This window comes from Schistocerca nitens, chromosome 10 (genome assembly GCF_023898315.1).
Source record: "Schistocerca nitens isolate TAMUIC-IGC-003100 chromosome 10, iqSchNite1.1, whole genome shotgun sequence".
Classification (NCBI taxonomy): Eukaryota; Metazoa; Arthropoda; class Insecta; order Orthoptera; family Acrididae; genus Schistocerca; species Schistocerca nitens.
The window spans coordinates 114923827-114939905 of record NC_064623.1 but is presented as its reverse complement, the minus strand read 5'-3'; the positions used below and the strand labels follow the sequence as shown (position 1 = coordinate 114939905).

Below are 16079 nucleotides of genomic sequence, written 5' to 3'. Positions count from 1 at the left end.
TTAAAGGTCACTACCTGAATGGTGAACACAAATTTATCTGAGCTGTGTCGATTTAATAGGCAATGGACTTCAATAAAACTATCTTTTTATAAAATGTCATAAAATGATATTACTTACCATACCAAGATTAACGAGTGCCCTCTATGAACATCAATTACATTCATGAATGTGGGAGGAATCCTGACTACCTGCTACGCAGCAAACACACACTCACTCTCTCTGCCAATTTGCACCAATGTGTACCCTGTGCAGCCGACACTGTTGACTTCTAAAAATAGGAACCATTGCTGTCAGATATATTATGTACAGAATTTCTGGTCAGTATTTACACCAGAAGGAGGTGAAATGTGTATTACTGCTGACGAATGTGTAAAAGTAAAAGTTATATGCAACCTAGATATCAGAAGTATTTGTTCCTTCCTTAGAGGGGGAGGGACAAGTATAAAGGATGAGAGGAACCCAATTGTAGTAGTCAATAGTTGCAGTGGTGTGTAGCTGTTCTGTAATGATGTACCTGCTCAACATTAATAGGCATACAGTAGTAAATAAATAAATAAAATTACAATTAAGTACTGTTGTAAGCATGTTATGTTCACACACTGTAGAATTCTTCTGGAAAATCTTACACAGTTTTGTAAACTGATCCTTTGTGGTTGTGTGTGCATGTGTGGTGGAGGTCATGAATTATAAGTAACCTTAACAGGAAGTAGTTTTGTCAGTTATTGGAATTGAATGTCAGTTATGGCAATAAATTGATAGTGAATAGTCAGCGGGTTAGTGGGTCATATCACCGTGCAGATAAACTGAAGGGTGTTTGATAAACCATTCCCTATTTTAAATTGCCGTAAATTTATTATTTTCTTTGGTTACTGACAAACTAACAGGACTGACTTTCGCTTCCAGTTCCAATTAAACTGAGGTTCTCATTTTATGTTAGTGCGCCCTTTCCTTTGCCCATTCCTGCAGGAAAAAGGCAGAAGATATTAGGTGTGGACTGGAAACTGGCCACTTTCGTGGATTACATATGCTGATCTGTTGGCCTGGGAAATGGTCGAGCAATCACTCGTGAACATCATTTGATAAATGTGGGGCTGCACTGTGCTACTTAAAGTGAAGTTGTCCCACTGCTGACCACACACAATCTTGAAACATTTCTCCATACAACTTCCTGGCAGATTAAAACTGTGTGCCGGACCGAGACTCGAGTCTCGGTGCGGCACACAGTTTTAATCTGCCAGGAAGTTTCATATCGGCACACACTCCACTGCAGAGTGAAAATCTCAGTCTGGATTTCTCCATACAATTTGCCATTATTCGTTGTGCACGAAATAAAAGAACCAACAGTGGAAGACAAAATAATTCCTCGCTGCTTTGCTACCCTCAGGCATCTGTCCACATTTCTGACAGAAGCGTGCAGATTTTCATTTGACCGATGTGATACCAATGGCTGTTGAGAAACCTGTTAACATGAAAAGCTGACCTGACCAGACAGGTTATGTATAGATCTTCGCTATAGAGAGTGAACAGACTGAAAAGGGTTAAAAAAAATTACAATAATAGCCCTTCTCTCCAGTTAGTCATATTTTCTATCTTACTAGATTACAAGAAATGTCAGATGATTGACACTCTGTCACTGTAAAATAACATAAAATGTGGGCTGTGGAATATTTTGAAGGTCTTCTGCGGGATCAATAATTGATATGACCAATTTCTTTATGGCTCTATCCTTTGAGATCGTGTTTACCAGTCTGCAATAACATTTTTCTGTCCCCTGGTAGGGGAGGTAAGGGGGTAAGGTTTGGGGAAAACAAACACTTATGTAAGAAAAAAGTTTCATATTATTTGTAAGCTGGCCATTGGGTGATGTGTAGGCTGCATTCTATTGGAAGAAAAATTCATACTATTTACTTTAGGTGGTAACTGAGTCTTCACCTCTCCCTTTATTATGCATATACAAAACATGAGCATGAAACATTAAATGTTCTCCTTGTGACATCTATCCTTCACTTTCTGTAGTAATTCCGTACTAGTGTGTAGTTTGTGGGTCCCACAAAGTTTCCTTGACATCTGTCTCTTTGTTTTGCAGCTACCTCATTGTGCTTCTCAGAGAAGCAAGCCTACAGCCAAGAAGTTCTGGCAGTAGTACTGCAGCATCTTATGGAAATGACTCCACTTCCCACGTTGCTGATGAGGACTGTCATACAGTCACTGTCTCTGTATCCTCGTCTCATCGGTTTCGTTATGAACATCCTGCAGAGACTGATCCTAAAACAGGTAAACATGTACTACTGTGAGGAACAGTATTGTGTATCGTCATAATGCACAACAGGCTCTATATGCTCCAGAACAACCGGGAAAAACCCGGGAATTTTTCAATTTTTTAGTCTTAAGTTAAATTTTTGTTATTTTGACTGGTAAGAACTGATAAACAGCAAAATGTGTCAAAGCTTGTAGGACGAAGACTATGGAATACCTCATAACAACAAACTGCTAGCGATGAGTGTGGCGTCATACCTGTTGACATTAAATTCATTTGAGCAGTTGCCTGCGGACTTGAGCGCATGTGCAGTTGAGTTGCATGGGCATTACCTTCTCCCACCTCTGGCTACTTGAACTGTGAGTTTACCTGTAGCAGCAGTAGCAACAAGTAGCCAGATGCGACCCGGAAAAATTTGCACATGCGCCTAGCAGTCTGGGTTGCAGTGTGGGTGGATTAGTCACCACGTAAGCAGTGTTTACGTTTAGTGATTTTGTTGTTTCCTCTTTGTTTACACTTCTAACATCAAATGAAAAATAAACAGATTGATGTGGTTGGGAGCTATCGAGCGAATTAAAATACATTCACATAATTACGGATGGCTAACATATGTTATTAGTTTCAGTTTTCTGATTTTATTTTACTTCCACGTTTTTGGCAGTCAGGCACTTTGCAGAACAATGAAGTTATTTTTGTCAGTTTGCTAAATAAAGGTGGCTTTTATTCACCTTTTCCCCAGAGGCAGTCAATTTATTAGAAACAAAGTGTTTCATTCCATTTTATTGGCTAGTTTCAACTGTTCCCTGAATTTCAAGTCCACATTGTCATTGTCTGGCATGTATGCCATAATAGAGAACTAAACACGAGATAATACGGTACTGGTACTCCAAGAAAATTTACATCCCAAAAATAACACTGAAAAGCTTAATATCAGGTTGGGGCCTACTTCATTGTGAATCTGGACATATGAATTTGTGCTTTTAGCTGAATTATGCATTTTAGTTGGTTAAGAAATAGCAATGCGCTTGGAGTATCCTATTTCTTTTATGACGTCGTGTAAGATCTCTTAATGCTATTATGTATGAACGTATGGGCTTCCTACATTGTCATAGTTGCCCACGCACAGTAATGCCTGTTTTCTGGCACACTCGAGCAACTGCTGAAATGAAGCTATTTCTAACAGGTCGCAGAAAATATTGCAAATGGTGGTTTGAGAAGCTTTAATTTCAAAGTAAATTTCCTTTTGCGCAAGATGAATTATTTTACGTGTGAGAATGTTGGATGATTTCTTAAATCTCTCATTTAAAACTTAACACATTGAGGACTAGCCACTAAGAAGAATTTAGAGCCCAGAAGACCAGACATGAATGTCATTATTTAAAATATTACTGGTACATTTGTTTGATGTGTCTTGAAGTGTAACATGCAAAAAAGACCACATTATAGGCGAAAGCTTAGATTTTATTGTAGCTTAATATTCAAGACCAATATTATAAGTGAAAGCTTAACTAACCATTAATTTTTCCTGTTTGTGTCTTCACACCACTTAACAGTGATGTTGCTGTTGACTGGCTACGTCACGTGTCCTATGCTCTGAATATCTGCTGTCATTAGCTGGCGAGATCACGTGACATTAGTGCATTTCAATCTTGACTTCAATACTTCAGTAACTAACGTGCTGTTTCAAATCTATACTTTCGTAATATTAATACAAAAATATGCTGTGTATCGTAATGTGAAGATGTTGCTGCACATCACAGATCCTTCCAAAACTATTTGCTGAGCTTTTCATTCTCTGAAGTTTCACACTGGTGTATAAAACCTTTACCAGTCAAAGGATTGATATTTTTACAGCTCCAATGGAAAGTATATGGTCACTTATTGTGGAAAAAAATGTATTTTTCACTTGGAAGAAGTGTATTTTCACGTGGGGGAAAAGTGTATTCTTAACCGGGAAATCCGGGAATTTTTCTCTCGTCCATGCATACACCCTAAAACAGCATTACTCTAATATTTCTACTTATCCTTCACTGTACAAAAAATCACTCCATCAGTATTAGCCAAATTTTTTTAAAAACAAGACGAAACCTGACAGCCCATGCATGTTCCAACACTGGCTGCATGTGAGCAAAAATAGATTGCAGAATTGGGAAGCCGGCAACCAGAAGCAGATTTCCAGAATCAATTTTGAAGTGTTTACATGGTATCCTAGAAGCGGTATTGGGAGATCAGTTTACGAAATTGAGTTTTGGGAGACCCATATAAATGTGGTGAGTATCTGCTATCATCAGCGGTCAAGATCACTTGACATGGGCTATGATTGGCTTACAAAAGCACATCACAATCTCGATTTCAATGCTTCGGGGACTAATGTTCTGTGTTTGGTGGAATTAGACTACAGTGAAACCTCGCTTTTACACTTTTCAAGGGACTTCAAAAATATGGTGTAAAATGTGGGAAAATGTAAAATGTGGGAAATAATGTTTTAAGCTGTAAAAGTTATGTACAGGATACTCCCTTGCACTTTATGTATGATATATATAAATAACTGTCATCAAAAGACTTGTCAGGGAATTTGTTTATTATCTAATGAAGGTTTATTATCAAATAAAAACCGCTGATGTAACTGAAACTGATAAACTGCCTGAGAAGTAGGAATGTTTGACTTAATTTCATATGTCATAACCGATGTTTTTGAAAGCCTGCAGCTGTCATTCATTATTTAAATAATGAAATACTGCACTAGTTACGTATTTTTTCATGCTTAGTACAACACATTTTGAGAATTTTTTCTCCTTGTCAAATGCAAATATGTAAATATGTGTTTTTTATGGTGTTTGAATATGTGTTATTCTTCGTCTCTTGCACTGTAGTCGTCTTTTTGAGGTTATCAGGTACTGTGCCTCATCAGTCATGTAGAAAACCACACACTCACACAAACTATCACTCAAATTGTTTGTGTAACATCACAAAAAATACATATATAAATACTGCACTTGACAACAAGAACAAATTGTCGCAACACATTTTGCTCAGCATGAATAAAATACGTAACCGACGCTGTGTTTAAACTAAAAACATTTGAGCAACACAAAGTTAATGACAGTGTCAACTAGCACTCCAAGTGGCCATACGCCGAAACATGCTAAATATGGTTTGACAAAGGTGTCACAACAAACACAAAACTGTGTTTGTGCAGTAGAGAGAGTTTAGAAATGGTTGTGATTGGTCCTGGTATCTTAATTTGAACGAGTTTCTCACATCAGCCAACATGCCAAGTAGAGCTTGGCAGCAGCGGGAGATACGGCACGAATTGTTCCAACTTTTAAACATTTACCAGTTTAAATCAGCTGAGTAGGGTGCCCTGGTGTCAAGAAACTTAAACACGTAACATTCGAAAACACTACTCGCCAGCCAATATCATGCTAGTGTCATTTTTTCTCCACAAACATTTTTTTGTAATGCGTAAATCGCGGGAAAATTATAAATACGTTGACGCAAAATCAGGTGCGAATTAACATTGTGGGCGTAGGAAATTTGACAGGACCGATAAAAAAAAAAATACCGTAAACAGTGGGAGAATGTTAATTCCAGGAACGTAAAAGCGGGGTTATACTGTATATACTTTCATAATACAAAAATATACAGCGTACATGTTGCTGTAAATCAGCAATATTTCCAAAATTAATTTTTTTTCTGGGGTTCATTTCCTAAAGTGGCGGGAGGTTCCACGCCGGTGTATAAAACTTTAATAATTCAAAGGACTGATAAGTTTCATGATTCGGAGGGAAAGTATACTGTCACTTAACATGGTAAAAGTGTATTTTCACCTAGGAAAAAGTGTATTTTTTAACCAGGAAATCTGGAGATATATATATATATATATATTTCCCCCCCCCCCCTTTCTCGGTGTATGTACCTAGTACAAGAACTGTTGTGACTGGATGTAGTATTTCTGCAAAATATTTCCATACAGCCATAAGAAACATACAGTGTCACTCATAAAAGGAGGTTGTACTAACTGTATGTCTCCCATGTACATGGCACTGTCCAGCTCACATAATCTTTTTCTTATTTGAAGAAGTATAGTTGGTAGTTATGTTTTCTATTATCTCTGATACAGTGGGTTTGGTAGGTTGGGAAGTTATTTTATCAAATATTTCTAGTGCAATTGATTTGTGAGGCATTTAAACACAAACATTAGATACACTGAGGAGCCGAAGCTTTATGATCACTGTCCACTGCAAGATTGAATGCCACCTGTTGATGTTGCAGGCTTGCAATGTGGTAAGGGAACTGTATAAGCAGAGCAGACATGAGTGGTAAAACCTGTGTAGGTGACAAGGTCGGTCTCTCTCTCTCTCTCTCTCTCTCTCTCTCTCTCTCTCTCACACACACACACACACACACACACACACACACACACACACACACACACACAGTGGCGGTCAGAGGTGTCGCTGTTATCTAGGGCAAGGTAGGCGGTAATCTGTGACAGATCTGACAACAAAGCAGGTGCAGGCACAAATGTTTTAGAATGTACCGTCCAGTGCACATTGTAGAATGTGGATCTCCATAGCAAACAACACCTGGTGTTTCCGTGGTGACCCGACAGCATTGTTAATTTACCTTTCCACTGCTACAGGCGTACTCTCTGCGTTCTGTGCTGAGGGCACGTGCACCAAATGTTGGTGCACGTGCTAAGAGATGACATTCTGCCAATATGATATACTTATCATCTTATTTTTCAAAAACTGTTAAGTGGAAAAAAAATTGTTTTCTGATATATTCATTCGATAAGGAGCTAAATTTCTTTTCACTATCTGTCATCCCTACTTCGCTGTATCAAATTAAATAAAACATTGCACACAATTTTGAAGAGTTCGCAGAGGTAGAAATGCATTGCAAAAACTTTGTGTATGGTTGATTTTAGCTCGCACATTCAAGTGAATGAAATGTACCGGGTGATCAAAAAGTCAGTATAAATTTGAAAACTTAATAAACCACGGAATAATGTAGGTACAGAGGTAAAAATTGACACGCATGCTTGGAATGACATGGGGTTTTATTACAACCACAAAAAAACACCCCATATTGCTAGACGCGTGAAAGATCTCTTGCGCGCGTCGTTTGGTGATGGTGTGCTCAGCCGCCAATTTTGTCATGCTTGGCCTCCCAGGTCCCCAGACCTCAGTCCGTGCGATTATTGGTTTTGGGTTTACCTGAAGTTGCAAGTGTATCGTGATCGACCGACATCTCTAGGGATGCTGAAAGACAACATTCGACGCCAATGCCTCACCATAACTCCGAACATGCTTTACAGTGCTGTTCACAACATTATTCCTTGACTACAGCTATTGTTGAGGAATGATGGTGGCCATATTGAGCATTTCCTGTAAAGAACATCATCTTTGCTTTCTCTTACTTTGTTATGCTAATTATTGCTATTCTGATCAGATGAAGCGCCATCTGTCAGACATTTTTTGAAATTTTGTGTGGGGGGTTTCCCCCCCCCCCCCCCTAATAAAACCCCATGTCATTCCAAGCATATGTGTCAATTTGTACCTCTCTATCTACATTATTCCATGATTTATTCAGTTCTCAAATTTATACTGACTATTTGATCACCCAGTAAATTCAGAATTTTAAATAAACGTAATAGCAAAATGATATCTTGCTACATTTTCAAGTTATTGGGTTTTATACCTGACCAGCAGGGGCTCGTGTGCAACACGCCCATTCACATCTTTATGCATCACGAATCCTGTGGTCATAACAATTGTCATATATCATAAACGATTCACGATATAAAAAAAAAAAGGTTTTTGCAGATGATAGCCTGCAGTGAGGCACATATGTTGTATGATGAATACACAAACCTTTTTTTTATTTACCAAGACCTGGAAGTAACTTGCCTGTCGCAGTGAGAGGTTTGCAGTGCGATACACATAGATGTCCACAGCACTGTTGGAAAATCCACATGGAGCACATATACATGCCCACAGCAGCAAAGGAGTTAAGATTGCAGTGAGCGGAGAACTGTAAAGATTGCAATGTGGATTGATGGAAATTTGTCGCCCGGTGGAATGAATTGTGATTCTCGGTATACCAATTAGATGGTAGTGCCTGGCTACACTGTTATCCAGTTTAACAGCTGTTCAAAATGTTCACTAATAATCATCATCATCATCATCAAAATGTTCATTGTGTCACAGACACAGGCCAGTGAAGCAGTAATATGCTATGGGGGACATTCACCAGGACTCCATTGGATTTGTGGTAGCATTCGAACCCACCATGACAACTGTGGACTAAATGAACATGCTTGATCTATTATCTGACAGCAGTGGCACCTTCCAACAAGATAACTCTGTCATGAGGCCAGAATTATGCTACAATGGTTTGAGGATCATGGTAGTGAACTCGTGTTGATGTCTTTGCCGCCAGATTCATCTGATGTGTACCAAATGGCATACACCTGGAACAGTATCTGGTGCTTCTCTGTTTCCAAAAACCAGTGCATTTAATTTACAGGAATTGCATACCCTGTGCATTTGCATCTGGTTCCTCATACCTCTGCAAACCCACAGAGGACCTGTCAGTTCCATGCCATGCGGAATCATTGTTGTATTGTGTTCCAAAGTTGGATCAGCATGCCACTGAGCATGTAGTCATTATGTCTGTTCATCAGTGTATTTTTACAAAATAAGGACGTTTTGTAATTAATTTGAAATGCAGTTACAGTTGCAAAATGTAAAAACTTTGAGTGTGGTTAACTGCAGTGAGACAGATAAGCACATATAACAGTAAGTGACTACATTTGTAACGACATCCTTTTTGTGTGGTGAAAGCAGGTTATTTACCTGCTGTTTTATATTGACAGTGGTGGAAAATAAAATGAGAAAGAAAAGTGCGGCCAAATTCAAAAAGCAAAAATACTTCTTAAAAAGAAAAATGAAAAAGCAATCTTTGGCACTAACTCAAAAATGAGAGATATTTGTTTGAAAAAGTAAAATGTAGTCATTCTCAAACAGAGTGATCAATTTATCTATATGTTGTCTGGCTTTTGTAAGTGGTGCATTACATATATATTTCACTATATTCTGAGAAGCTGCAAATCACTTTGTGAAGGGTTTTCGCCAGTGCTACAAAAATTAGAGATAAAAAAAACACACTGACAACAAAATGTCCCAGTTAACCTCATGTGTAACCAATAATAAAAGCTTTATGCAGGAGTCTTAGGTAACTGTATTCGTAGTGCACCTATAAATTACATAAATAAGCAAGAAAATCTTTAGGGCATTTTCTAGCATCTCTTTTCCAATGATAATAGTGAAAATAATAAATGTTCTCATTTGAACAGGTATGGAAACAGAAGAAAGTGTGGGAGGGCTTCATAAAGTGCTGCCAGCGAACAAAGCCACAGAGCTTCCAAGTCCTACTGCAGCTACCACCCGCACAGCTGAGCGATGTTTTCCAAGTTTCACCTGACTTGAGACAGCCTCTGCTCGCACACGTCACGGCCTTCACCGATAATCAGGTTAGTGATTTTTTGAGGCCTACCAAGCTTTTTGGTAGTTAGGTTTGGATAGTAACTGCAACAAGTCACTTCGCAAACTTTTGGTAGATTTTATTATCACGTTAACCAGCATTAGTCACTGTGGGCAGTCTGCAATGGTCAACCATTGGAACTTTATTCTGCAGGCCACCTGCAGATAGTCTCAGGGCTTGTGGTAACATCAGAGGATCCAGAACCTTGCAAGATACACACTGCGGAAGTATCCACTTTATGGCAATGTGGAATCATGGCTTTCAGGCATAGGAAGACAATTTTCTTTGTACGAACATTCTAAATAAGCAGTTCCTACACAAATCAGCTGTTATTACATAATCATCAGTTTTCAGAATTCATATTAATAAAGTGCCCCCTCCACCAACAAACACACACACACACACAGATTTAAGTGTCTCAAATCATTTTTCCTTTCACTTTCTAGAACAGAAAAAGTCACACGGAGAAAGATTTGGTGAGTAGGTTGGATGTTCAAAAACGGCAATGTCATGCTTGGCCGTAACAACTTGGCAGGTGTCAGGTTCTTGGTCAACATTACTATATAAATTCTCTCCTCATGTTAAATCTGAATCCTGTCGATCCGCACAATATCAACAGCAACACGAATACTCAACCAACAGCTTTTTTGGATTAAACCTCCAATTTTTTTCAATATTTTCATTTGTTGTTGACATTGAGGGTCTCCTAAATATGATTAATCTTCAGTCTCTTGTCATCCCTCTTTGAGCCACTTAAATCACTCAAAAGTGGAACACATGAAAGACATTAATCGTTGTGTCCTTGATTCAATAAAGAATGGGCCTCTGGTTCTCTGTGGTAGTCTTTTCAAGTTTCACTCAAAATTTCTCATTAATCAGTTCCTCTTCCAAAAAATTTTCAGCAAGTTGTGGATACACAGTCTGATACAAATGAATGCCAATCTCTGAGTGAGGGGTCAGCAGGTGAATGGGTAGTGGGAATGGAGAGATGTGACATGACTCAGCAATGTAGCGCATCACCTAGAGGCCTGCACTGTTCGCCTGCGGTTTTTTAAAAAAAAGGTTGGGTTATTATTTTGCCACACAAATGCACACACAATCGTGTTTTGTGTTTTAGTCTATTCATAACTACTTTGTTTTAAATATCTGCCAGTAACTGCCTTTGCCTGGAGTCCTCAGCTTCCATCCTATATTTGCATCAGATTACTCACCTGCCCAACCTTCCCACCATGTTTCTTGGTCCACGTCTTTTCTCTGCCTTCTCAGCTGTCCATTGCCCTCTTTTACAACCCTTGCCCTCCCCACCATTTCCAACATTTCACCTGTTCGTTAAAAAGAAATTTAAATCATGAGTGCTCAACATCTGGTACTACATTTTGTGCACTGTCTTTAACACCAGCCCTACCACCCCTACTATGGCCCCCTACTCCTTCCCCAGGCCAATTAAGGACCATATCAATATACCTGTTTGTTTATTTTTCCCTTATCTCTCTCCAAAAGTCTACTTTTCTCAGAATGAGTACTTTTCCTCCCATCTGACCATTTTACTCCAATTATTTTTCTCTTTTTAACATTATCCATTATGAATGAGGATAATGGTTGTTATGTTCGTCCAGTGGTAATTGGTAGCACTCAACCATATATTTGCTTGTTTTTCTGTTTGTTTTATCTTCCTGAAAACAGTTGAGTTTCTTTATTTCTAGCTTGAATTTGTCTCTGAGTAAGGTCTCCTGTTCAATCTGCATTTCTTCTAAGTTCTTTTTTGTCTTGCCACCCACCCATTTTCTGTATCTATATTCCAGTTTTGGAAGAATATATGAATTTTTTTCCTTGCTAATCTGTCTTCTTTCTTACTCTCTAGATATTCATAGAGTGTAGCATGTCTTTTCCTGATCTCATATGCTGTTTTAGGCCAGAACAAGTTTTTTTTTTTAATTATTGTTATTTTACCTCAAAACCCAATTGCCATCGGTGTTCTTGTCTGGACCTAATATTTTTCACAAGATTCTCATTTCTGTCTTTTCCAAATCTTCTAATGCCACTTTACATCCACATTAAAGTAGTGTTTCCAAGCCACAAAGGGTTTCTGATTTTATAACTATTACATTGTCTTAATGTAACAGCTTTAGAAAAATGTTGTTGCTGTACCAGTTTCTCACTTTCATATATGCTGCTTTTTCCTTTATTCAGGTCTGATTTTAATTGCTTCATTTTCACTTTTTATGTTTATATTTTCACCTAGATATTTAAAGTTGTATATATTCCTGATGTTGCCGTATTCGGTTTTCAAAATTTTTGGCGAGTTGCTTTCATACAATATTTGTTTATTTGCCTTTTCAGCTGTCTCCATCAGGATTTCGTCTTATCTTTGTGTTCTCTAACTTTTTTTACAAATCTTTTCAGTGTAGTTTTGAGTGATAAGGTGAAATGTATGAGACTCATCTTTTACCTGTTTCAGCGTGCTCACATCCCCAAATCCATTATGGATGTCCTCTTGGGCAGTAAGCGGACATCAAACGATGAGTATGACGTCGATACAGAAGCTGTAAGTGTACAAAAACATGTTATCTTTATAGACTATGACAAAACAGATGTTGGATTGCACATCATTGTTCATATTTTTGACACTCTGTCCCTTCATTATTAGTTCTGAGAGCTTTTAAAGCCATTTTATGTACCTTTTATTGCTGTAAATCCTCTCTGTTACCAAGTAAATTAACTTGGCAACATTTCTTCATTTTTGTGTTTATTCTTGCTCTTGAGTTCCACTTGTGTGTCCAACATGTTAAAATGCAAGTTGTATTTGTTTATTCATCAGTATTTGAAATATTGAACAAACAGTTATTCCCTTTGTATGGATGTGCTGTTTGTTGCAATGTTGTAAGTACAATTATGATCAATAAGGCAGAGGAACTCGGGTGAGGTAAATGCAGACAAATAAATAAAATTTTTGAATTAAGGGCTCATTTCATATATGGGACAGCATACAATAACAGCTAATATCATGTGATACCAGTTTCAGGAATGTGATGCAATATTTGGAATATATACACAAGACATTTCTTCTTACTGTTCAACTGTTTGTGGATTTCATTGCTTAGCCTACCATGTTCCTTGGATGAGGATTTCCCTGTTTTACTGGGACCCCTGCAACTGTTACCTTGAAATCAACAAGGAGCATGTAATTGTTATTTCTCCTTCTCCTTAATAGCCATCTGTTCATGCGAACTAGATCAAAGAATATCTTCAGGTACCTTCCCCCCCCCCCCCTCCCCCCAGGTGGAATTCTCTAATATCCAAGCACAGAATAAATTGACATTGTAGATCATCATAGTGCGGACAAAATATCATTTTGTATTCTTTTTCATTCCTGAAAAGCCTCTTCTTTTCGCCTTCTGGTTTGGCTCTAACATACATTGACAAAATGTGGACTACTATGTTGTCAAACCAGGAGACTACTGACAACTGTGAACCATCTACTGTTGCTACCTCTTCTTCCATGTTGTCTTGACCATTCTTCTTCATTTCTGCCCCCTTAGTTAAAATGCAACAAAGTAGTTGATTGGTCTGGACTCACCCTAGTAATTGTATGTCTTGCTTGTGCAAAAACGCTTCCAAGGGTACACAAGTGATCCAGTTATTTGAAAATAACTTGTCACTCACAAGTCATGAGACTGCTTGTGTAAGACGCACGACAGTATTGCTGCTAGCTCCTAGATCCACAGTGCCAGGTATTGAAACAGTACTCTGAGCTCTAGTGTAAATTTCATAATTGTAGCTGAATAATCTGTTAATCCACAGATAAGAATTCTTGTTTTGGTATTTACAACAGTGTTTCACGCAGTCGGTCTGCTGTGGGCAAATTTTGAACAGTTTGTCACAGTTGAGTTCACCAGTGGGGACTAGATTCCTGTTGTCACAGAAATGTATGAAATGTTTTATTTCTTTCCAGATGTTAAAACTAATTATGTCGCTCACAGCAGGGTGGAAAAGATCTTTACACCAATACTGTCTTGTTGCTGGGAGTTTAATAACCGACTTAAACAAGGCTGCACCAAAAAATTGTTCAGTTTCTTGTGCACTAACATTTACACATTTATTGGGTTGCATAACAAGTAAGATTGTTTGAGTATGTACTGCATGATGTCTTTAGTAAAGAAATATTGGAAATATTCTACTGGATGATGATAGGAAAAAATCTGCTAACAGCTGAAGTGTCGTTCCAATATTTCCTGAGGGAGAACAGTGTTTCCATTGAATTTCATTGCACCTTCCCTTCTGTCAAATGCCCTGTGATCCTATGTATTGTGGGTTTCCCCCACCTTAGTTGAAGGTTTTGTATTTTGTTGCAGGACTGTAATCCTATCTGCAAGGGGAATGTTGTCAAGGCTACAATCATCAGTAGGCCTGATCTTGCTGTCATCTTTGTTTTCTGATGTCACAGTTATTTTCTCTCTTGTATTATAACTCTTATATCTAATATCGTCACTATCTGACACCGAACAAAAAACAAGATTACCCATTTTGCAGATTTCCATAGACATTGTTTTGTCATCTGACATATCAGGAGGCTTTAGGACGAAGACCATGTAATACTTCATAACAACAAACTGTTTAAAATGAGTGTGACATCACAACTGTTTACATTTCTAACATGTCACGGGAAAATATTGCGAATGGTGGTTTGGGAAGCGTTACATTCAAAGTAAATTTCCTTTAACGCAAGATGAATTATGTTGCGTATGAGAGTGTGCGATAAATTTCTTAAATCGTGGAGTGTTTTAATCTCATTCAAAACTTCACTCTTTGAGGACTGATTTTGGACGCAGTAGACAAGCCCTCTGTACCGTTATTTAAAACTTAACAGCACATTTGTGTTTGATGTGTCGGGAATCGTCATAACTGCAGAGTTGCTGTGTTTGTCTCTTTCAGAGGTCACCCTCAGACTTGACAATTGACATCAAAGAAGAGCCAGAGGACTACAACAGCAGGTCAGAACCGGCACCTCCTGGGTTGGAATAGTGGTCAGCTCATGGTCCGATTTTCGGATCTGAAGTTTATCCACACTCTTATTACGGCCCTTGTGGTAAAAAAAAGGATTCGGATGAATGTGAATGGAGGCAGTCTGCTGTGTGAACTGTGCTCAAGATGGGAATAAGATAAATGAGGCAGGAAATTCAGGAATTATAACAAAGCAAAAGTGGTCATTGTGGACAGTTGGTGACAGTGCCAACACATACTGGAAAGATGACACGGCTTTTACTCATAATGGTGGACAGATGTGTAATGGTATGTGTTGACACTGTTGTAGTTCTTGTTGCTGCTGTTGTCCAATATTAATTGCATAGTTGTATGAAGGAATTTCTGTGTCAACAATGCTGGTCATGTTTCAGTGTTAAATCAGTTACACTGATAAAATTCTATGTAAATATTTAATGTAAATATTGTCATACAATATGACTTGAATATTTTTCTTGTTTTAACTGTGTCAGTGTTTGTCATTTATATGTAACATGCAAATGCACAGTGTACAAAATTGACATAGAAGAATATATATTAAAATGTTGAAGTTAGATGACAATGTTGGATAGGTCAGTCTTCATTCATTCATTTTCATATGGTGCTCTGCAAATCCCATTATGAAGGATATCCTTAAAGGATGTTGGATGAGCTATTTAATTCTTCAAACAAATGTATTGCAGAGGTGCTATCACTCATGCGACCAAACCTAGAACATTGTTTCAAGTTTGTGGGACCCGTACCAGATAGGACTAACAGCGGATATTAAATGTATAAAACGAATGGCAGCAAAAATGGTCACAGGTTTATTTAATCTGTGGGAGAGTATCAGAGAGATACTGAAGGAAGTGAACTGGCAGACTCTTGAAGACAGATGTAAACTATCCCAAAAAAGTCTATTAACAAAGTTTCAACAACCGGCTTTAAATGGTTGCTCTAGAGAGATACTACAACCCCCTACGTGTCACTCACATAGGGATTGTGAGGATAAGATTAGAATAATTACTGCATGCACAGAGACATTCAAACAATAATTCTTCCCATGCTATGTATGTGAATGGAACAGAAAGAAATCCTAATAACTGGTAAAATGGGATGTACCCTCTGCCATCGTGCACCTCACAGTGGTTTGCAGATAATAGATACAGACGATCACAGGTTCATTCACCTATGGGGAAATTATTCTGTAACATAGCTCACTTGAGTTTCACTTCCAGGTGAATTAAATGTTTCTTGAGACCTACCATGATTT

At 38.1% G+C, this 16079-nt stretch overlaps 1 protein-coding gene across 1 annotated transcript in view; it reads left to right on the top strand.

Annotated features, from left to right (window-relative positions):
• Window positions 1-15350, top strand: part of LOC126210232 (symplekin) — a 114273-nt gene extending 98923 nt beyond the window's left edge. The window contains exons 18-21 of the mRNA XM_049939420.1: window positions 2087-2274; window positions 9621-9797; window positions 12267-12353; window positions 14741-15350. Of these exons, the coding sequence (XP_049795377.1) occupies window positions 2087-2274; window positions 9621-9797; window positions 12267-12353; window positions 14741-14830 (542 nt within the window). The 3' untranslated portion in view covers window positions 14831-15350. The remainder of the gene's footprint in view (window positions 1-2086; window positions 2275-9620; window positions 9798-12266; window positions 12354-14740) is intronic.
• Window positions 15351-16079: the final 729 nt, after the last annotated feature.